The sequence below is a fragment of the Dermochelys coriacea genome, chromosome 24 (genome assembly GCF_009764565.3).
Source record: "Dermochelys coriacea isolate rDerCor1 chromosome 24, rDerCor1.pri.v4, whole genome shotgun sequence".
Lineage (NCBI taxonomy): Eukaryota > Metazoa > Chordata > Testudines > Dermochelyidae > Dermochelys > Dermochelys coriacea.
This window is the reverse complement of record NC_050091.1, coordinates 13,789,793-13,810,291: the sequence shown is the minus strand read 5'-3', so window position 1 is coordinate 13,810,291 and position 20,499 is coordinate 13,789,793. Positions and strand designations below refer to the sequence as shown.

Sequence of the window (20,499 nt, the reverse complement as noted above, 5' to 3'; positions counted from 1 at the left end):
AGTGTGCCGTAGGGTCCGCAGGGGGCTCCGTGCTGCAGGGTTGTGCCGGGTGTCGCAGGGGCGCCGTCTGCTGCAGGGAGTGTGCCGGAGGGTCAGCAGGGGGGTGCCGTGCTGCAGGGGGTGTGCTGGGGGGTCAGCAGGGGGGTGCCGTGCTGCAGGGAGTGTACCAGAGGGTCAGCAGGGGGGTGCCGTGCTGCAGGGGTTGTGCCGGGGGTCAGCAGGGAGAGCTGTGGTGCAGGGGGCAGGGTGGGGAGTTAGTAGGGGGCGCTGTGATGCAGGGGGCAGGGCAGAGGGTCAGCAGGGGGCGCTGCGGTGCAGGGGGCAGGGTGGGGGGTCAGCAGGGGGTGCCGTGCTGCAGAGGGGGTGCCGGGGGGTCAGCAGGGGGCACCGTGCTGCAGGGGGTGTGCTGGGGGGGGTCAGCAGGGGGCGCCGTGCTGCAGGGGGTGTGCCGGGGGATCAGCAGGGGGCGCCGTGCTGCAGGGGCGGGGTGGGGGGCTAGTAGGGGGCGTCGTGCTGCAGGGAGCAGGGCGGGGGCAGGAGGGGGCGTCGTGCTGCAGGGGGTGGGGTGGGGGCTCTCCCCACTTGGTGGGTGCTGGCCCCGGAGGGGGAGGGGCTGGCCCAGAGGAGTGGTGGGATGCTCTGGGGAAGGCAGGAGGCGGGAGGAGCTCTGGGCTCTCGGGGTGGCCGGTGGGGGCAGGCTCCCCCTAATTTGCCCCCTCCCCCCCAGATCGCCCGCGGGGCGCGGCCGTGGCTGTGGTGGGGCCGGCCCGGCTGAAGGAAGGTGACAGCGTCACCCTGCGATGCACCAGCCAGAGCCACCCACCGGCCACCAAGTACCGCTGGTTCCAGGGGCCACGCCGGGCTCTGCTGCGCGGGCTGGGCCGGGGCCCCGAGGTGACAGTGCCGGCCGTGGGGCGCCACTCGGGGCCCTACCGCTGCGCCGCCGAGAACGAGATCGGCCTGGGGGATGACTCCGCCCGCCACGCACCTCGACGGGAGTGTGAGGGGGCAGCGGGACGCGGGGTCCTTTCCCCGCTAGGGGCACAGGACCCGATCCGGGCACAGGGCGGGGGCAGGCTCAGTGGGGTGGGGAATGAGGCACGGGTCCTTTCCCCTCTAGGCGGTGTCAGCCCCGATCCGGCCACTGGGCGGGGGCGGGCTCAGTGGGGTGGGGAACAAGGCACGGGTCCTTTTCCCTCTAGGGGGCTCAGGACCCAATCCATTCCTGGGACAGTGGACTGGCTGGATCGGGGGGTGCGGAAGGGGCTACGGGGTCTTTCTCCTCTAGCCGGTGCCAGCCCCAGGTTGGGGGGCTGGCTCAGGGTGGCAGGAAATGGGGCATGGGGCTTTTCCCCTCTGGAAGGCCCTGGCCCCCGATCAACCCCAAGGTTTGGGTGGCAGGGAATGGGGCACAGGGCTGTGCCCCTCTAGGGGGTGCTGGCCCCGATCCGGCCCCTGGGCGGGGCACTGGCTGACTCAGGGGCGGCCGGGGGATCTGGGCTTGGTATCCCACATGTCCCGTGTCCCGTTGCAGACCCGCCGGAGTTGCTGCCATGGGGGAACTGCACGGTTCGGGGCAGCGGGCCTGGGGAGGAGGCCACATGTCACTGCGCAGCTGAGGGGAACCCCCCGCCCCGCCTAGAGTGGCGCCTGCCCAACCGCACCCTCCCCGGGGACTTCGAGGGCCCAGAGCTGCGGGCGACTTCGTGGGTGCGGGGCCCCGTCGTGAGCGGGGAGCTGCGGGGCCCTGCCGGGGCCCTGGCCAACGTGTCCTGCGCTGTCACCAACGCCCATGGGCAGAGCCAGGCTGCGCTGCCGGCTGTGCCCGCAGGTACCGGGGACAGGCGGGGGGGCTGGGTATGGGGTCCCCTGATACTGTAACTGCTCATGTACATGCCCCGACCCGGGTATCAGCCGCATGTCGGGTTGCCAGCCGGAGTTCCCTCTAAGCTGCGCGGCCATACAAAAACCTATTGAGCGCCATGCAGGTGCAGCCTGCCCCCCAAACTCCTCATCCCTGGCCCCACCCCAGAGCCCTCACCCCCCAACCCTCTGCCCCAGCCCTGAGCCCCTCCCACACGCCGAACCCCTCAGCCCCATCCCCGCCAGATGAGTTTTGTTACGTGCCCCGATATGGAGGTGTTGTGACACACAGGGTCGTGTCACACGTCACCTCCATATTGGTGCATGTCACAAAATTCATTCCGCACGTGGGTGGGGATAACGAGAGGGAACCTTGTTATGCCAACCGTCCCGGTTTGGCCGGGCGTCTCCCGGAATCGGGCTCCATCTCCCTGCAGCCAAACCGGGAGATTTTAGGCACTAAAAGTCCGGCGGTGCGGCGGGGCTAAGGCAGGCTCCCTGCCTGCCCTGGCCCCACGCCGCTCCCGGTGGTGGCCCACATACCCCTGCGGTGCCGGGAACTGGGGCCAATGGGAAGCACATGGAGCCCCCCACCTACCCCCCAGGTGCTGCAGGGCAGCACGGAGCCAGGGCAGGCAGGGACCTTGCCTTAGCCCCAGTGCACCAGTCTGGGAGCCACCCAAGGTAAGTGCCTCCCGGCCGAGCCCTCACCCCCCTCCTGCACCTGGACCCCTTCCCCAGGCCTGAGGCCCCTCCTACACCCACACTCCCTCCCAGAGCCTGCACCCCTCACCTCCTCCCGCACCCCAACCCCCTCCCCCAGTCCCGAGCCCCCTCCCGCACCCAAACTCCCTCCCAGAGCCTGCACTCTGCACCTGAACCCCCTACTCCATCCTGGAGTCCCCTCCTGCCTCCAAACTCCCTCCCAGAGCCCACATCCCTCACCCTGTCCCACACCCCAATCCCCTGCCCCAGCCCTACACCCCCTCCCGCACCCAAACTCCCTCCCAGAGCCTGCACCCTGCACCCCTTCCTGCACCCCAACCCCTTCCCAAAGCTCAGCCCAGAGCCCCCTCCCACACTCCGAACCCCTCGGCCCCAGCCCAGAGCCCTCACCCCAATCCCCTGCCCCATCCCGCTGAAAGTGAGTGAGGGTTGGGGAGAGCAAGCGATGGTGGGAGGGGGGATGCAGTAAGCAAGGCGGGGCCTTGGAGAAGGGGCAGGGCAGGGGCGGGGCCTCATGAAGGGGTGGGGCAGGGGACAGGGCAAGGGGGTTTGGATTTGTGTGATTAGATAGTCGGCAATCCTAGCCGCATGTCTGGGGGTAGCTTGGGGGGGGATGTGCTTGGGGCTCTCTGTTACCTTAATTACTCACCTATACACCCTGACCCGGGTATCTGCCCCATGTCTGGGGAGCTTGGGGGGCTGGGCACTCACGTACACATCCATGCCTGGTGTTACCATAATTACTCTTTTACACAGGTTGTCCCTCGTATAAGTCTACCGTTTATTGAATATAGCCTGAGTGTGGGTATGGGGTTACTGTATATATTCACACCCAAATATAAGCCACCCCTCTAATTTACCCCAGGGCCAGAGTAACCTAGGAACCTCTGAGTAGGTAGTGCACCCTTCCCATATATGCTTATATATACGCACGATGAGTACAAGCTGCCTGCCTAATTTAGCTCAGGAGAGGGGACGATAGCACCCTCCCACCCATGCATGGGCATGCTGTTACTGTAATTACCCACATATAGATGCTGCTCCCCCTTTACGCACTGCTTGACACCATTAATCCCACTTCTCACACCAGCTGTGTCTGCCTGTCTCTCTGCAGGGGACGATAATTTGCTGCTCATGATCTCCAGTGGAGTGATTGGCGGCGTTCTGCTCCTCTCAGTGCTGGCGATCATGGTCTACAAGGTAGCCAGAGCCAGGTGAGGGCACCAGGCCATGAGCTTGGAGGTCTGGTGGCTTAGCCACAAAGGAGCTGCGTGGGCAGCAGGCCCCACGCAACGCCAGGGGGCGTGGCAGCAGGCACAGAAGAGGAAGGGGTATGAGCGGAGGGCAGATATAGAGAGGCCCAGAGAACTGGACCAGGAGGATTGGGGGGGGGTGGATTCATTCGGCCATAGGGAGACACCTGTGAAAAGCAGGCAAGTAAGAGGGGATTGGACAGAACCTGGCTGGTCTCCTTTGGTATGAGGCTCCTCTAAGAAATAATTAACCCTTGGGACTCCCTGCAACTGGATATTTGCAGGGTTAGCGTGCGGGACTCCTTGCAAGTGGATATTTAGCAGGGTTAACCCATGGGACTCCCTGTCACTGGGGATTAGCATGGTTAACCCACAGGGCTCCCTTACCACTGGATAGTTGCAGGGTTAACCTGTGGGACTCCCTGCCATTAGATATTATCAGAGCTTACCCAGAGGAATCCCAGTCACTAAATATTGGACAGTTTAACCCATGGGACTCCCTGCCACTGGGGATTAGTTGTGTTTATCCCTGGGACTGGCTGCTGCAGGGTGGGCTTGTCAGCAGCTCCAGAGCTGCGGGAACCGAGCTAAAGCCTGTTCTCTCCTGCAGGAAGGACGAAGAAGAGGGTCCCTCGATCTACGACAACGAAGGCAACGGGGAGCAGAGGCAGTCTCTCAAGGGGGGGAAGCCGAGCAAGGCAAAGAAAGAGGAGCAGTTCAACCTATACAGCAAGGCAAAGGCCGGGGGAGAGGTGGGAAAGGCCAGGGTCACACGCTCCCCCCGCCAGCTAAGCTGGGAGGGGCCTGGTTGTTCCCAGGATGGGAGACCTGCAGGGTGGGGGCTCTCCCTTGGCAATCAGGGCTGACCCCAATGCCCCATTGCAGCACTAGAGGGTGCCGTGCTGCAGTGATTAGCACTGAGGCGTTGGTCAGTGCGCCCGAGTGCCGAGTAACCAGACGTCTCCGCTGTGCGTGCGACCAAGGAGGGCGGGATGTGGCCCCAGGCGTCCGGGCCAGATTCCCAGATAGTTAATTACATTGGCCTCCCTAAAATCCATTCTGTCGCCGTAGATACATTAGTCTTTGTTTCCTGTCCTTGGCTGCATCTCGGTGCCGGGCGAGCCGTCCCCATGCAGTGTTGTGTGCGGCTGTTCCCCAGCTGCCCCGCCCCCAGAGGTGGCTGCATCTCGGTGCCGGGCAAGCCGCCCCCATGCAGTGTTGTGTGTGGCTGTTCCCCAGCTGCCCCGCCCCAGAAGTGGCTGCATCTTGGCGCCCGGAAAGCCGTCCCCATACGGCGTTGTGTGCGGCTGTTCCCCAGCTGCCCCGCCCAAGAGGTGGCTGCATCTCGGCGACCTCTGTGTGAGTCAATCCTTCCTCTTTGCATCCTCAGGAGCTGGGCATTGATGACTACGAGGCCATGGAGAGAATGGAAGACTATGAGAATTTAGCAGCAGGAGGAGCCGGACATTACGGGAATGTTGGCACCTGGCAGCCGCATTTGCTGTCTGAGCAGATCTACTCCAATGTCTAACCCTAGAGTGGGAGCGGATGGGCCGCAAATGCTTCTAAATATCTCTTCTATTTAAACAAGTGCTTGTATAGCTAGGAGTAATAATAGCTTGATCCGTGGGGGTGAGCGGTGGGATGGCTGGTGAGGACCTGGTGGGGGCAGTGGGATATGCCTAGAGCCAACCCATGTCAGGGACTGAGGTAGTAAGTTGAATCACTGGGAGCAACATGATGCTAGAGGTGCGATATAGAGAGGGGAAACCTGGTGTGAGCGGTGGGATTTAGCTAGAGTGAACTGGTGCTAGATGCGGGATTGCTGGAAAACTAACCAAACCACGCATCCCTGCCCATAGCCATCTGCCCCCGCCAGGGATGGTTTAGTCACCCTGTGTAGCTGTAAAAGACCCCACGCGCCCACCAGCCCCGGGCCACATGCCAGCTTCCCTGGTCATACGCTGATGTCCACATGCCCCCCGTCCCCCAGAGATGCCCAATCAGATTTGGTGCCCCTTGATGACATAAGACTAGACATCCAGTGGGGTGACGCCCCTCGTATCAGCTGGTCTCTGTGCCAGGTCCCATTAACCCCCTCGGGGCTGGAGCAGAGTGAAATGCATGTAGGATCATGCAAGGTTAAGAAGAGAGGATTTTTCTACCTTCTCCAATTTCCTAAGGGTTAAAAAAATCCCCCTAAAATCCTGGAAGGGGAGAATCTCAGGGTCTTGAAAGGTTCAAAGACCCCATAGGGGCAGAGTGAAAGGGGGTGACTTGAAACCCTGTTGATTGTGAAGGAACCGATCACATCTGCCACTGGGTGCAATTTTACTGCTAGGTTTAATATTATTAACCCCTGGGACTCCCGGCCACTGGATATTAGTTAAGCCCTGCAAATCATGGTTACAGAGCTTTGAAAGGCTATATTTCACCCCACTGTTCTTTTCTAACTCTGAGGTCCACCCCAGCTGCTTTGCCCCAAACCAGTGGTGGATTTTACTGTAAGATTTTCAAAATATACGTCTCTATTTTTGTACTTTCAATGCGTCCACAGTGGTTTGATTATATTATAATACTGAGATTAATCTGCGGGACTCCTTGCCACTGGTTATTAGTGGGCTAACCAGTGGGACACCCTGCCACTAGGTCTTAAGGGGGTCACCCTGCAGGACTGCCTGCCACTGGGTGTTAGCAGGGTTAACCCCTGGAACTCCCTGCCACTGGCTATTAATAGAGTTAACCTGTGGGACTTCCTACCATTGGGCACTAATAGGCCTAACCTACATTCCTCCCTGCCCCTGGGAAGTTGTGGGGTTAACCCGTGGGACTCCCTGCATCTTGCTCTTAGTAGGGTTAGCCTGCAGGACTGCCTGCCACAGGGGATTAGTGGGTTTATTTCATGGGGTGGGGGGTCATATCAGTGTTAACCCAGGGAACTCATTGCTTACGGGTGATTATTATAGTTAAATTACACACAAATCTCATGAGGGGCTGGGGAATGGGACATGGGGCCTTTCCCCTGTGGGAGGCACCGACACTGATCCGGCCCCAGGGCGGGGGACTGGCTGGCTCAGGGGGTGGGGAATGGGGGAGCACGGGCTGTGGAATTGGGTCTGCCAGCGGGGCAGACCTGTTGGGTAGAGATGTGCCGGGGGGGGATGCAATGGGACCTTTCCTCCTCCTACCCCCATGTGGCGCCACCCCAGAACAAGAGGCACTGTCTGGACCTGAGAGGGGTTAACCCTTCAAGGGAGGGGGCAATGCAGAGAACAGGTGTCGGGGGGATCTGGCTGGGCCTGGAGAGAGGCTAATAGAAACCCGGCCGCCCTGGCCCGCGGTGATGGTCCCTCCCCACCCCCGCTCTGGGCCGCACCCCCTCATAAATCCTGACTTGGGGGGAGGTCGTGTGTCCGCCCCCCACTCTAGGAGATGAGCCATCGGCCCCCGGGCCGGGCCAGAGGCTAAGGGACAAGCCGAGCTGCGGGGCCGATGGCCGGAAAGCAGGTCCTGCCCCATGGGGTCCGAGCCTTTCCAGGGGGGCGGCTGTCTGGAGGGCAGCGTGGGCCTGGCCTTGGCATGGTTAGCCCTGTGGGCAGCCCTCTGCTGTAGCCGGACCCCCGCTCTGGCGCTCTTCCTTGGCTTCTCTACTACCCGGAGCCTGGGCCACCGTGGTGCTGCCCCTCCAGCCCCGGACACGGCCCCACCCCTCGCTCTACCCACTCCTCCCTCCCCCTACACCTCCCTCCATCCATCCCTCCCTCCCTCCATCCCTCCATCCCTCCCCCTACACCTCCCTCCATCCATCCCTTCTTCCATCCATCCGCCCCCTACACCTCCCTCCCTCCATCCCTCCCTCCCTCCCCCTACACCTCCCTCCATCCATCCCTTCTTCCATCCATCCATCCCCCTTCACCTCCCTCCCTCCATCCCTTCTTCCATCCATCCATCCCTCCCTCCATCCGTCCCCCTACACCTCCCTCCCTCCATCCCTCCCTCCCCCTACACCTCCCTCCCTCCATCCCTCCCCCTACACCTCCCCCCATCCATCCCTCCTTCCATCCATCCCTCCCTCCCTCCATCCCTCCTTCCATCCATCCCTCCCCCTACACCTCCCTCCATCCATCCCTTCTTCCATCCATCCGCCCCCTACACCTCCCTCCCTCCATCCCTCCATCCCTCCCTCCCCCTACACCTCCCTCCATCCATCCCTTCTTCCATCCATCCATCCCCCTTCACCTCCCTCCCTCCATCCCTTCTTCCATCCATCCATCCCTCCCTCCATCCGTCCCCCTACACCTCCCTCCCTCCATCCCTCCCTCCCCCTACACCTCCCTCCCTCCATCCCTCCCCCTACACCTCCCCCCATCCATCCCTCCTTCCATCCATCCCTCCCCCTACACCTCCCTCCCTCCATCCATCCCTCCATCCATCCCTCCCCCTACACCTCCCTCCCTCCCTCCATCCATCCATCCCTCCATCCCCTACACCTCCCTCCCTCCCTCCCTCCATCCATCCCTCCATCCATCCATCCCCCTACACCTCCCTCCCTCCATCCCTCCCCCTACACCTCCCTCCATCCTTCCATCCATCCCTCCCCCTACACCTCCCTCCATCTATCCCTCCCTCCATCCATCCCTCCCCCCTACACCTCCCTCCATCCCTCCCTCCATCCGTCCCCCTTCACCTCCCTCCATCCATCCCTCCCTCCATCCCTCCATGCCTCCCCCTACACCTCCCTCCATCCCTCCCCCTACACCTCCATCCCTCCATCCATCCGTCCCCCCACACCTCCCTCCCTCCCTCCCCCTACACCTCCCTCCATCCATCCCTCCATCCATCCATCCCTCCCTCCCTCCATCCGTCCCCCTACACCTCCCTCCATCCATCCCTTCTTCCATCCATCCGCCCCCCTACACCTCCCTCCCTCCCCCTACACCTCCCTCCATCCATCCCTCCTTCCATCCATCCATCCCTCCATCCGTCCCCTTCACCTCCCTCCATCCATCCCTCCCCCCTTCACCTCCCTCCATCCATCCCTTCTTCCATCCATCCATCCCTCCCTCCATCCGTCCCCCTACACCTCCCTCCCTCCATCCCTCCCCCTACACCTCCCCCCATCCATCCCTCCTTCCATCCATCCCTCCCTCCATCCATCCCTCCCCCTACACCTCCCTCCCTCCCTCCCTCCATCCATCCCTCCCCCTACACCTCCCTCCCTCCCTCCATCCCTCCATACATCCCCCTACACCTCCCTCCCCCTACACCTCCCTCCATCCTTCCATTCATTCCTCCCCCTACACCTCCCTCCATCTATCCCTCCCTCCATCCATCCCTCCCCCTACACCTCCCTCCCTCCCTCCATCCCTCCATACATCCCCCTACACCTCCCGCCCCCTACACCTCCCTCCATCCTTCCATCCATCCCTCCCCCTACACCTCCCTCCATCTATCCCTCCCTCCATCCATCCCTCCCCCTACACCTCCCTCCATCCCTCCCTCCATCCGTCCCCTTCACCTCCCTCCATCCATCCCTCCCTCCATCCCTCCCTCCCTCCCCCTACACCTCCCTCCATCCATCCGTCCATCCATCCATCCCTCCCTCCCTCCATCCGTCCCCTACACCTCCCTCCATCCATCCCTTCTTCCATCCCTCCCCCTACACCTCCCTCCCTCCATCCATCCCTCCATCCATCCATCCATCCCTCCCTCCCTCCGTCCCCTTCACCTCCCTCCATCCATCCCTCCCCCCACACACTCCCTTCATCCCCCCCATCCTCCACCCATCCTGGGAGCTGCCCCGCCGGGGGGTGACCCCAGGCCGGGGGGGGGGGAAGGTTCCATGGCAGTTGGCAACGCAGAGAGGCTGGTGTCTGGGTAAGGGCCACCCCCCATCCCCCCCCAGTCCCTTCGTCTTCATCCATCCCCATCCCTCCATCCGCACCTCCCCAACCCCTCCATCCATCCTGACCCCCCACCTCCCCAACCTCCCCATCCCTCCTCCCCATCCCCCACCCCACCTCCCCAACCCCTCCATCCACCCCACCCTTCCCCGTCCCTCCTTACACCCATCCCTCTGCCCTCCATCCACCCCCGATCCCCACCCCCATCCCTCCATCCCCACCCCCACCTCCCCAACTCCTCCATCCGTCCTCACCCCCCACCTCCCCAACCTCCCCATCCCTCCATCTGTCCTCACCCCCACCTCCCCAACCTCCCTATCCTCCCACCCCACCCTTCCCCTGTCCCTCCATCCACTTCCGATCCCTACCCCCCATCCCTCCATCCCCACCCCCACCTCCCCATCCCCCCACCCCATCCCCCAACCCCACCTCCCAAACCCCTCCATCCGTCCTCACCCCCCACCTCCCCATCCCTCCTCCCCATCCCCCACCCCACCTCCCCAACCCCTCCATCCACCCCCACCCTTCCCCTGTCCCTCCTTACACCCATCCCTCTGCCCTCCATCCACCCCCTATCCCCACCCCCCATCCCTACCCCCATCTCTCCAAGCTCCCCATCCCCCAACCCCCCCTCCCCAACCCCTCCATCCCCCCACCCCACCCTTCCCCTGTCCCTCCTCACACCCATCCCTCTGCCCTCCATCCACCCCCGATCCACCCCCACCTCCCCAACCTCCTCATCCCCCCACCCCATCCCCCAACCCCACCTCCCCAACCCCTCCATCCGTCCTCACCCCCCACCTCCCCAACCTCCCCATCCCTCCATCCCCACCCCCATCCCCAGCTCGGGAGCTGCCTGAGATCCAGGCCCCAGGGCTCTGGCTCAGCCCAGCTGCTCTGGGCCACGATTTGCCTCTGATTCATTCCTCACCCCCAGGTGCACCCCTGGCTTCTGCGGCCCCGAGCTTCCCCCGCGATGGCGTCGCTCCAGATCCCCAGCACCGCCCTGGCCCTGCTCAGTCTCCTGCTGCTGCTGGCCGCCCTGGGCTCCGACCACTGGCTGGTGGCCAACAGCCACCTCGTCACGTCCTATTCGGGGCTGTGGAAAGTCTGCGTGAATTCGGGGTGTTGGACGTTTGCTTCAGTGCCAGGTGGCCGGGGGCAGCCCGGCTCCACCAGGAAACCCCACTGCTGCATCCACTCCCTTGATGGGGGCCAGGACGCCTGGGTTCTAGCCCTGGGAGGGGAGTGGGGTCTAGTGGTTACAGCAGAGAAGGTTGGGAGCCAGGACTCCTGGGTCTGGCTCTGGGTGGGGAGTGGGGTCTAGTGGCTAGAGCAGAGGGGGTTGGGAGCCAGGACTCCTGGGTCTGGCTCTGGGTGGGGAGTGGGGTCTAGTGGCTAGAGCAGAGGGGGTTGGGAGCCAGGACTCCTGGGTCTGGCTCTGGGTGGGGAGTGGGATCTAGTGGCTAGAGCAGAGGGGGTTGGGAGCCAGGACTCCTGGGTCTGGCTCTGGGTGGGGAGTGGGGTCTAGTGGCTAGAGCAGAGGGGGTTGGGAGCCAGGACTCCTGGGTCTGGCTCTGGGTGGGGAGTGGGATCTAGTGGCTAGAGCAGAGGGGGTTGGGAGCCAGGACTCCTGGGTCTGGCTCTGGGTGGGGAGTGGGGTCTAGTGGCTAGAGCAGAGGGGGTTGGGAGCCAGGACTCCTGGGTCTGGCTCTGGGTGGGGAGTGGGGTCTAGTGGCTAGAGCAGAGGGGGTTGGGAGCCAGGACTCCTGGGTCTGGCTCTGGGTGGGGAGTGGGGTCTAGTGGCTAGAGCAGAGGGGGTTGGGAGCCAGGACTCCTGGGTCTGGCTCTGGGTGGGGAGTGGGATCTAGTGGCTAGAGCAGAGGGGGTTGGGAGCCAGGACTCCTGGGTCTGGCTCTGGGTGGGGAGTGGGGTCTAGTGGCTAGAGCAGAGGGGGTTGGGAGCCAGGACTCCTGGGTTCTATTTTAGTTTGCTGCAGGGTAATTCTCCATTTAGCCTCTGGTCTCTCTTGGCTCCTCAGGTTACATTGAATCCACCAGGGCTTTCCTGTTCCTGGCCATGATCGCCGGGTTTCTCTCCTTCTTCGCCCTCCTTGCTTCATTCTTCCGCTCCCACCTCGGCTCCATGTCTCTGACCCTGGTCTCTGCTGTGAGCAGCTTCAGCGCAGGTACCGCCCCCTCGGGGCCTCCTCCCCCCGGCTACTCCCAACCCCCCAAACAGTGCACCCGCCCCCCAGCCACCCTGGGGAGCCCCCCATCCAGGGACCTTGCCCTGGGCTCTGGCAGCCCCCCGGTGGTGGGACGGGGCAGGGGCTGGGACTGAGGATGGGCCGCACTAAGGGGTGTCCATCCTGCTCCCTTTCCCCCAGGGCTCTGTGCCATGATCGCGCTGGGCGTGTACACAGGGGAGTTCGCTGGGGCTGTGAATGTTGCGCCGGGCCAGGTCACCTTCGGCTGGTCCTTTGGCCTCGGCTGGGCCTCCTTCCTCCTCTTCCTCGTCACTGGTGAGTGCAACATAGGCGAGTGTCGAAAGGCAGCTGCCTCTGGGGTGGGGCGCAGGGGCTGGTTATACAGGGACCCCTCGCCCGGCGCTGAGATGCAGCCACCTCTGGGGTGGGGTGCTGCGTACCAGTAGAGGATGCTCCCATTGGTCCCATTGCTGCTCTGAGCCCATTTCTCTTCTCTCCCCCCAGGTGTGGTGACGCTTCGCATCCTGAGAGTCTCCTAGAGCCCAGTGTGGGGTCTGCACTGCCCCATAGGGGCCGGACCAAGCCTGCGGTATCCTGGGACCTATTCCCCCAACACCCCCGAGCAGGGGGCAGTGTGTGTGTGCATGTGTGTGTGTTACCCTGGGATCCCACAGACCCGTGATTCCCCCCCCCCCCCGCCACAAGCTCCCCTTTCTGTTCCCTTCCTTTCCCCACAACTGCTGCTAGATCCATTTGTTCCCTGGAGATTAAAGGGCCTGTTCTCAGAGCCTCCTGTCTGGTGATTATTCCCCCTCGGAGATGGATGTGTATTGAAGACGGCCAGGATTCCTGGGTCCTATCCCCAGCTTTGGGAGGGGCGTGGGGTCTAGTGGATTAGAGCTGGGGGAGGGGGCTAGAGGGAATCGGGACTCCTGGATTCTCTCCCTGGCTCTGGGAGGGGAGTGGGGTATAGTGGTTACAGCAAGGGGGTTGGGTCTGGGAGCCAGGACTCCTGGGTTCCATCCTCCCATTGGCTCTTTGCTAAGCGTGGGTGCGGCTGGCTGGTGCTTGGATGGGAGACCCCCTGGGGAGCAGAGAAGAGGGGAGCAGGGGTCTCACCCAGGAGGGCAAGGTCGTGTGGGGGTGGGGGGACGGGACCCCACCTCCAGTGTTGGTACAAGAGGCACCCTGGGGGGTGGGGGTAGCCCTGAAGCTGATTCTTGGTTGGAGAGGCATTGACCCTTCGAGGGGGGGACCTGATGCAGAGATGGGGGGAGGGGATGCCCTGTGCAGGGTGGGGTGGGGAGCTGGGATTGGGAAGGTTAAGTTAACCAGAGTCCCCAGCGCAGCCCTGGCTGTCTGGGGAACTCAGTCCTGACCCCGTCCATCCATCCGTCCCTAGACACCCTGTGATAAATGGGGGCACGGGGGGGGAGCTCCCTTTGACGGACATCCAGCCAACCCATAACTATAAAATCCCTCTTAGTAGCTGTTCTCTACTTGCTCTCCCTGTAAAGGCTTAAAAAGTCCCCCAGGCAAAGGAAAGGGAGTGGGCACCTGGCCAAGAGAGCCCACGGGAAGGTTCGAGCTTTTTAAAATTGACCAAAGACCCCCCACACACACACATTGTCTATCTGTGTCGATCTCCCGAGAGAGGGGCCAGGGCAGCGCGATCCTGTGAGAAGCCTCGGGCCAGGTCTGAAAAGATCCTCAGGATCATACCCATAATCTGCTCGTGTAAACCTCCCGCGACGCACGCCGGCCGGGGAATATCCAGGGAGACGTGATTAGGTTTGGCCCTTTGAGTTCGGGATGGCCCTTGGCCTCCCCTGCGCTCACCCCTGGTGCTTTTGTTTTGCTCGTCACCTTTAAGCGGGCCCTCAAGAGAGCGATTCTTGGCGCTTAAGCCTCCTAGCTGCTCTTTTCAAATCTAGCAGGAGCCCGAGTTCCCAGGTGTATCTTCTTCTTCTTCTTTAATTAGTAAAATTGATCTTTTTTAAGAACAGGATTTGGATTTTTGCAGCTAAGAGGTTTGTGCCCATGTTTAATTAGCTGGTGGCAACAGTTGATTTCCTTTGTTTTCTGTCTCAGCTCTTCTCCGGAGGGGGGTGAAAGGGCTTGAGGGCGCCCCACAGGGAGGAATTCCCCAGGGCGCCTTCCAGGGTCCAAGGGGGGTTTGTTGCATTTGGGTGCTGGCAGCGTTTACCAAGCCAAGGTCAGAGCGAAGCTGCAACCGTGGGAGTTTAATACCAGCCTGGAGTGGCCACTATTAACTTTTAAAATCCTTGCGGGCCCCCACTTCCTGCACCCGAAGTGCCAGAGTGGGGAATCCGCCTTGACAGCCCCCAGCCCCAAACACGGCCACGCCTCACTCCATCCGCAGGCCCAGCCACCCCCAGCCATCCTGGGAGCTGCCCCGGCAGGGGCTGGGCTGGGGTCCCGGTGGGGGGGGGGAAGGTTCCATGGCAGTTGGCAACGCAGAGAGGCTGGTGTCTGGGTAAGGGCCACCCCCCATCCCCCCCCAGTCCCTTCGTCTTCATCCATCCCTACCCCCACCCTACCCGTTCCTCCCTACATCCCCCACTCAGCCCTCCCCCATCCCCTCTGTCCGTCCTCATCCCACCTCCCCCACCCCTCCTCTCCCCATTCCCCAGCCCTCCATCCCCCCACCAACCCCTCCCCCTTCCCCTCTGTCCGTCCTCATTCCACCTCCACCCACCGCTGTGTTCACACATGGATCCCTCCCCTCCATCCCTCTATCGTCCCCACGCCCCATCCATCTGTTCCTGCACCCATCAATCCATCCCTCTGTCTTCCCTCCATCCCCCCATACACACACCTCCATCCATCCATCCATTCATCCCCACACCCAATCCTCCATCCCCCCATCCCCGTCCCCCCATATCCCTCCCCCATACACACCCCTCCATCTCCGCAACCCCCCATATCCCTCCCCCCATGTGCACCCCTCCATCCACCCATATCCCTCCCCCCATACGCACCTCCATCCATCCACCCATCCATCCATCCATCCCCATACCCACCCCTCATTTCCCAATACCTGTCCCCCCATACGCACCCCTCCATCCACCCTAACCCCCATATCCCTCCCCCATACACACCCCTCCATCCCCCCATTCCCCCATATCCCTCCCCCCATACACACCCCTCCATCCATCCATCCACCCATCCAGACAACCGAGGGCTTGGCTCAGATCAGCTGGTCTAGGCTGGGGTTTCCATCTAACTCTCATCCCTCCCTGCCCCTCCTGCAGGTGCTCCCCAGATCCCAGCCTGCCCCCGGGCCTCCACCCCGCGATGCTGCATCTCCGAGTCGCCAGCCCCATCCTAGCCCTGCTCAGCCTCTTGGTGCTGCTGGTGGCTCTGGGCTCTGACCACTGGCTGCTGTTAAAGGAAAACCAAGTCGTGATGCATTCGGGCCTGTGGAGGTTCTGTATGAATCTGGGGTGTCTGATACCTTTGACTGTACCAGGTAAGGGCAGCCCGGCACTGCCAGGGATCCCACTGCTCCCACCAGCCACCTCCACCAGGCACAGCCAGGACTCCCGGGGTCTAGCCGCAGCTCTGGGAGGGGAGTGGGGTCTATGGGTTAGAGCAGGGGTGGGGGTGGCTGGGAGCCAGGACTCCTGGGTTCTGCGGTAGTTTGTTGCCATGTTATTCTCCATTTCAGCCCTGGTCTCTCTTGTCTCCTCAGATCTCATTAATGCCAGCAGGGCTTGCCTGATCCTGGCCGTGATCGCCGGGTTTCTCTCCTGCTTGGCTCTCCTTGCCTCGTTCTTCCGCTCCCACCTCGGCTCCGTGTCCCTGACCCTGGTCTCCGCCATGGGCAGCTTCAGCGCTGGTAGCACCCCCTCGGGGCCTCCTTCCCCCGGCAACTCCTACGGATACGTGGTCCCTCCCACACCAGGGACCTGGCTGTCACATTGGGGGTTCTCCCCAGCCCAGAGGGGCGAGTGTTTCCACTTGCCCTATAACCCCGGGTGCCCTAAAATGTTCTGCTCACAGCCCAGGCGCCCCCAGCCAGCAGGCAAGGCTGAATCCCCTGAGCATCCCTGGGTCATGCTGCCTGGGGTCACCCCCAGCAGCCTGCCCATAGCCCCGCATCCTGGTCCCCCCAGCCTTGGGTCCTCCTTGCTGGTGGGAGGTTTGAAGCTTGTTCTGGGGCCCGGGTACAAAGGCAAATTCGCACCCTCGTGGCTAAGATTTACGCTATGCACTCAGGGCATGGGAGATTTCTTAGCCAGCTGCCTCTCCCCGGCTGCTGCTAGGGTGACCAGATGTCCTGATTTTATAGGGACAGTCCCAATTTGGGGGTCTTTTTCTTATATAGGCTCCTATTACCTCCCACCCCCATCCCCATTTTTCACACTTGCTGTCTGGTCACGCTAGCCGCGGTGGGCTTTCTCTCCGTCCCGACCTGCCGCGAATGACCAAGGGCCCGGTTTCCTTTGTCGCCCCAGATCTTTGCCTCACCAGGTTTCTCAGCTATATCCAGTGCCCGGGGACTTCGGCCCCCTTGGACTCTCAGCTGGCCCCCTTGCGTGGTGCCAATCGTCCCCGCCTCACTGCTTCAACGCCCCGCACTCCTTCCCCGCCGGCGGCCCCCCGTCCACCTGCCGATCGGTCCGGAATCGGTGCTGCCTTGTTTAATCACGTCGGAGGCCGGGCAATCGCTGCCTTTCCGCCCGCCGGGGAGAAAACCTGGTTTCTCCCCCTTCATCTGGTCACGTAAAGCCCAATGTGACCGAGTAGCCAGAGTTGCCCCTGAGGGGTTCACACCGACATGCCCCGACGCTCCATTGCCAGCGTCTCCGGACCAGACCTCGCTCCATCCACGGTGATCAGCTGACTCTATGCTGTCCCCTTTGGCCCCAGGTCTCTGTGCCACCGTCGCCATGGCCGTGTTCACATCCCAGAGCACAAAGACCATAATGATCACCTCGGCTCAAATCAGCTTCGGGTGGTCCTTCTGCGTCGGCTGGGCCGCCTGCCCACTCTCCCTCCTAGCCAGTGAGTGAAGCAGAGTGTGTGTGGGGGAGGGGTATTGAAATGCAGCTGCTTCTGGGGTGGGGCCATGGGGACTATTTATACGGGGACCCCTCACCCAGCACTGAGATGCAGCCACCTCTGGGGTGGGGCCGTGGGGACTGTTTATATGGGGACCCCTCACCCAACACTGAGATGCAGCCACCTCTGGGGTGGTGCTGCGGGGACTGTCTATACGGGGACCCCTCACCCAGCACTGAGATGCAGCCACCTCTGGGGTGGGGCCGCCGGGACTGTTTATATGGGGACCCCTCACCCATCACTGAGATGCAGCCACCTCTGGGGTGGGGCCACGGGGTAGCAGCCGCAGAGTGACACAGCATGGGGCTGGCTTGCCCGGCGCTGAGACGTCCCCGTGGGTCCCATCACTGCCCTGAGTCTGGTTTTCTCCTCTCCTCCCAGGTGTGGTGACACATTTTTCCCAAGGATCCTCATCGCGCTGAGTGTGGGGCCCTCGCTGCCCCCCGGGGGACTGAGCCAGGGGCCGGACGGAGCTTGCAGCCTCGCCAGGCCAATTCCCCTGTGTGTGCGTGTGTCCCTGCAGGTTCCCACAGACCCGTGATCCCTCCCACAACAGAGTCCCCCCCTTTCTGTTCCCTTCCTTTCCCCATAGCCGCTGCTAGACCCCCTTGTTCCATGGAGATTAAAGGGCCTGTTCTCAGAGTCTCCTGTCTGGTGACTTATTCCCCCTCAGAGACTGGAAGTGGAGTGGAGTCTAGTGGGTTAGAGGAGGGGGGGCTGGGAGCCAGGACTCCTGGGTTCTAACCCCCTCTCTAGGGGAGTCCTGCCAGCCCAGCTGTCTCTGCTATTGTTCTCTTACCCTGGCAGAGCAGTGCGAGGATGATTTCAATGCAGAGCTTGGTGGAAGGGGGCGTCTGGCTGGCTCCTTGTACCCACATCCTCCTGCTCAGCAGCTCCGGGGGACTGCCAGCGCCTGGACTGACAGGTTCCGCGATTTGCTCCTCAGTGGGTCCCAGATCGCTGCATGGGGAGGTGCTGGTGGGAAAGAGGATGTGGAAATGACTGAGCAGAGCAGGGGAGTGGGGTCTAGTGATTAGCGCTGGGGGGGCGGTGAGCCAGGACTCCTGGGTTCTCTCCCTGGCTCTGGGACGGGAGTGGGGTCTAGTGGTCAGAACGGGGCGAGGAGCCAGGAGTCCTGGGTTCTGTCTCTCGCTGGGCTCTCTTGCTAAGCAGGGTTGGGGCTGGGCTGGGAGGCCCCCCCAGAGAGCAGAGGAGAAAGATCTGCCACCACCTGGAAGGTCTTCTCCTCTCAAGGGCCAAGCTTCGGAACAGGCATGTCCAATTTCTAGGGCCAGCGAAGACACTGAGGAATTTCTGTTCCTGTTGGAAAGACTCGGGGACATTCATCGACGGCCGGAGGGGAGAAGCTGCCCGTTCTCCGCCAGTGCTCCCGGCTGACTGCGGGGCATTCGATGACGCTTTCAATGATGGAAAGTTTAAAGAAAGTGTCTTGCAAAGATTGACCGTTCCTGTCGAGCCCGAGAGGCTGAAGGCGATCGGATCACGTGCCCTGCCTGGGGACCGGGCAGGAACAGCGTGCGGACCTGAAAACTTGGAGTTGGGGGGCAAAGGCTTCCGAGAGTTTTGTTGAAGGGATGGCTCGATTGGCTGTGGAGTGGCTTCTCCTTAACCGGGGCGGGGGGGGGGGGGGAAGGGGTCAGGAGCACAGCGTGGGGCTGGCTGGTGAATCTAATGACCACAGTGACCACCGGTTTGGGGAAAATCTGCTCTCCCTTTTCGCAGCCTGCCCTGCCCTGGGCAGCCCAGGGCACAGTGGGAGGGATGGCTCAGTGGTTTGAGCATTGGCCTGCTAAACCCAGGGTTGTGAGTTCAATCCTTGAGGGGGCCTTTTAGGGATCTGGGGCAAAAATTGGGAATTGGTCCTGCTGTGAGCAGGGGCTTGGACAAGATACCTCCTGAGGTCCCTTCCAACCCTGATATTCTAGGATTTCAGCAGAGTCCCCTGGACAGCCCGGCATGCATGGGGAACCCAAGGGTCCGTCTGGCCCTACAGCCCCATCCAGCCAGCCCCAAACACACACACCCCGCCGTCCCCCCTCCCTCTATCCATCCACCCCCTGGGCTGGGCTGGGGGTCTCCCCAGGCTCCGTGCTGGGATCCTGGGGGGAAGGTTCCACGGCAGTTGACCCAGAGAGGCTGGTGTCTGGGTAAGGGCCACCCCCTGACCCCTCCATCCACCACCCCAAGATCTGTCTGTCTATCCTGCTCTGGGCCGGGATTTCCGTCTGACTCTCACCCTCCTCTTCCCCTGCCCCAGATGCTCCCCGGACCCCCGCGCTGCCCCCACAATGCTGCCGCTCCAGGTCCCCAGCACCGCCCTGGCCCTGCTCAGCCTCCTTCTCCTGGTGGTGGCCCTGAGCTCCGACCACTGGCTGGAGGCCAGACGAAACGGCGTCTTTGTCCACTCGGGGCTCTGGAAGATCTGTGTGAATTCAGTGTGCGCCATGCCTTCGAAACTACCAGGTGAGGGCAGCCAGCCCCGGCAACCCACCGCTGCCCCCAGCCAGTTCCAGGGGGGCTGGGAACCAGGATTCCTGGGTTCTATCCCTGGCTTGGGGAGGGGCCTGGGGTCTAGTGGTTAGAGCAGGGGGGGCTGGGAGCCAGGACTCCTGGGTTCTGGCTCTGGGAGGGGAGTGGGGTCTAATGGTTAGAGCAGGGCAGGTAGGACTCCTGGGTTCTATTTTAGTTTACTGCAGGGTTATTCTCCATTTACCCCCAGTCTCTCTGGTTCCTCAGATTACATCGAGGCCACCAAGATGTTCTTGATGCTGGGCCTGCTTGCGGGGCTGCTCTCAGCCTTCTCCCTCCTCGCCTTGCTCAGAGGCTCCGGCTTTGACACCATGTCCCTCTGCGTGGTCCCTGCCATGCGCAGCTTCAGCGCGGGTACCTCCCCCCTCCCCCCCCGCAGAGACCCTGCTCTGGGCTCTGGCAGCGCCCCCAGGTGGTGGGACGGGCCCTGGGACTGTTCCTGGGGGGTGCGAAGGGGCGTCTGTGCTGTGTTCCCTTTGGCCCTAAGTTCCTGCATCCTGATTGCACTGACCATGTTCACCAGCGAGGTTGCTGAAGTCTTAAAGGTCACCTGGCCCCATGTCTGCTTTGGCTGGTCCTGGGGCCTCGCTAGGCCTCCATCCCCCTCTTCCTGCTGACCGGTGAGCGTGCCGGAAGGGAAATTCAAAATGCAGCCACCTCTGGAGTGAGGCTGGTTTACACATGGGGATGTCTTGCCCGGCGTTGAAATGCAGCCACCTCTAGGGCAGGGCAGCTGGGGAACGGCTGCAGACAATGTCGCACAGGGACGGCTCACCCGGTGCTGAGATGCAGCCACCTCTAGGGGGGGAAACTGAGGAACAGCTGCACATAACAGTGCACAGGGATGGCTCGCCCGGCACTGAGATGCAGCCACCTCTGGGGAGGGGCAGCTGCAGGGGTGCTGGAA

The 20,499-nt window shown here is 62.4% G+C and overlaps 4 protein-coding genes across 4 annotated transcripts in view; all 4 read left to right on the top strand.

Annotated features, from left to right (window-relative positions):
• LOC122457430 (sialic acid-binding Ig-like lectin 10) overlaps window positions 1–6,388 on the top strand; it is a 6,658-nt gene extending 270 nt beyond the window's left edge. Inside the window, exons 2-6 of the mRNA XM_043502293.1 lie at window positions 728–1,086; window positions 1,432–1,831; window positions 3,704–3,803; window positions 4,453–4,594; window positions 5,233–6,388. Coding sequence (XP_043358228.1) covers window positions 728–1,086; window positions 1,432–1,831; window positions 3,704–3,803; window positions 4,453–4,594; window positions 5,233–5,373 — 1,142 coding nt within the window. The 3' untranslated portion in view covers window positions 5,374–6,388. The remainder of the gene's footprint in view (window positions 1–727; window positions 1,087–1,431; window positions 1,832–3,703; window positions 3,804–4,452; window positions 4,595–5,232) is intronic.
• A 4,333-nt stretch (window positions 6,389–10,721) lies between these two features.
• LOC119848106 (protein NKG7-like) lies at window positions 10,722–12,493 on the top strand. Its single transcript, XM_038383480.1, has 4 exons — window positions 10,722–10,896; window positions 11,787–11,933; window positions 12,135–12,269; window positions 12,459–12,493. The coding sequence occupies exons 1-4, from the start codon at window positions 10,722–10,724 to the stop codon at window positions 12,491–12,493; spliced, it is 492 nt and encodes a 163-aa protein (XP_038239408.1).
• Window positions 12,494–15,272: 2,779 nt separating this feature from the next.
• LOC122457429 (lens fiber membrane intrinsic protein-like) lies at window positions 15,273–17,464 on the top strand. The gene is made up of 4 exons (XM_043502292.1): window positions 15,273–15,447; window positions 15,670–15,816; window positions 16,851–16,985; window positions 17,424–17,464. Exons 1-4 carry the CDS (start codon window positions 15,273–15,275, stop codon window positions 17,462–17,464), a joined length of 498 nt encoding a protein of 165 aa, XP_043358227.1.
• A 1,887-nt stretch (window positions 17,465–19,351) lies between these two features.
• Window positions 19,352–20,209, top strand: LOC122457356 (lens fiber membrane intrinsic protein-like). The gene is made up of 3 exons (XM_043501926.1): window positions 19,352–19,526; window positions 19,800–19,946; window positions 20,079–20,209. The coding sequence occupies exons 1-3, from the start codon at window positions 19,352–19,354 to the stop codon at window positions 20,207–20,209; spliced, it is 453 nt and encodes a 150-aa protein (XP_043357861.1).
• Window positions 20,210–20,499: the final 290 nt, after the last annotated feature.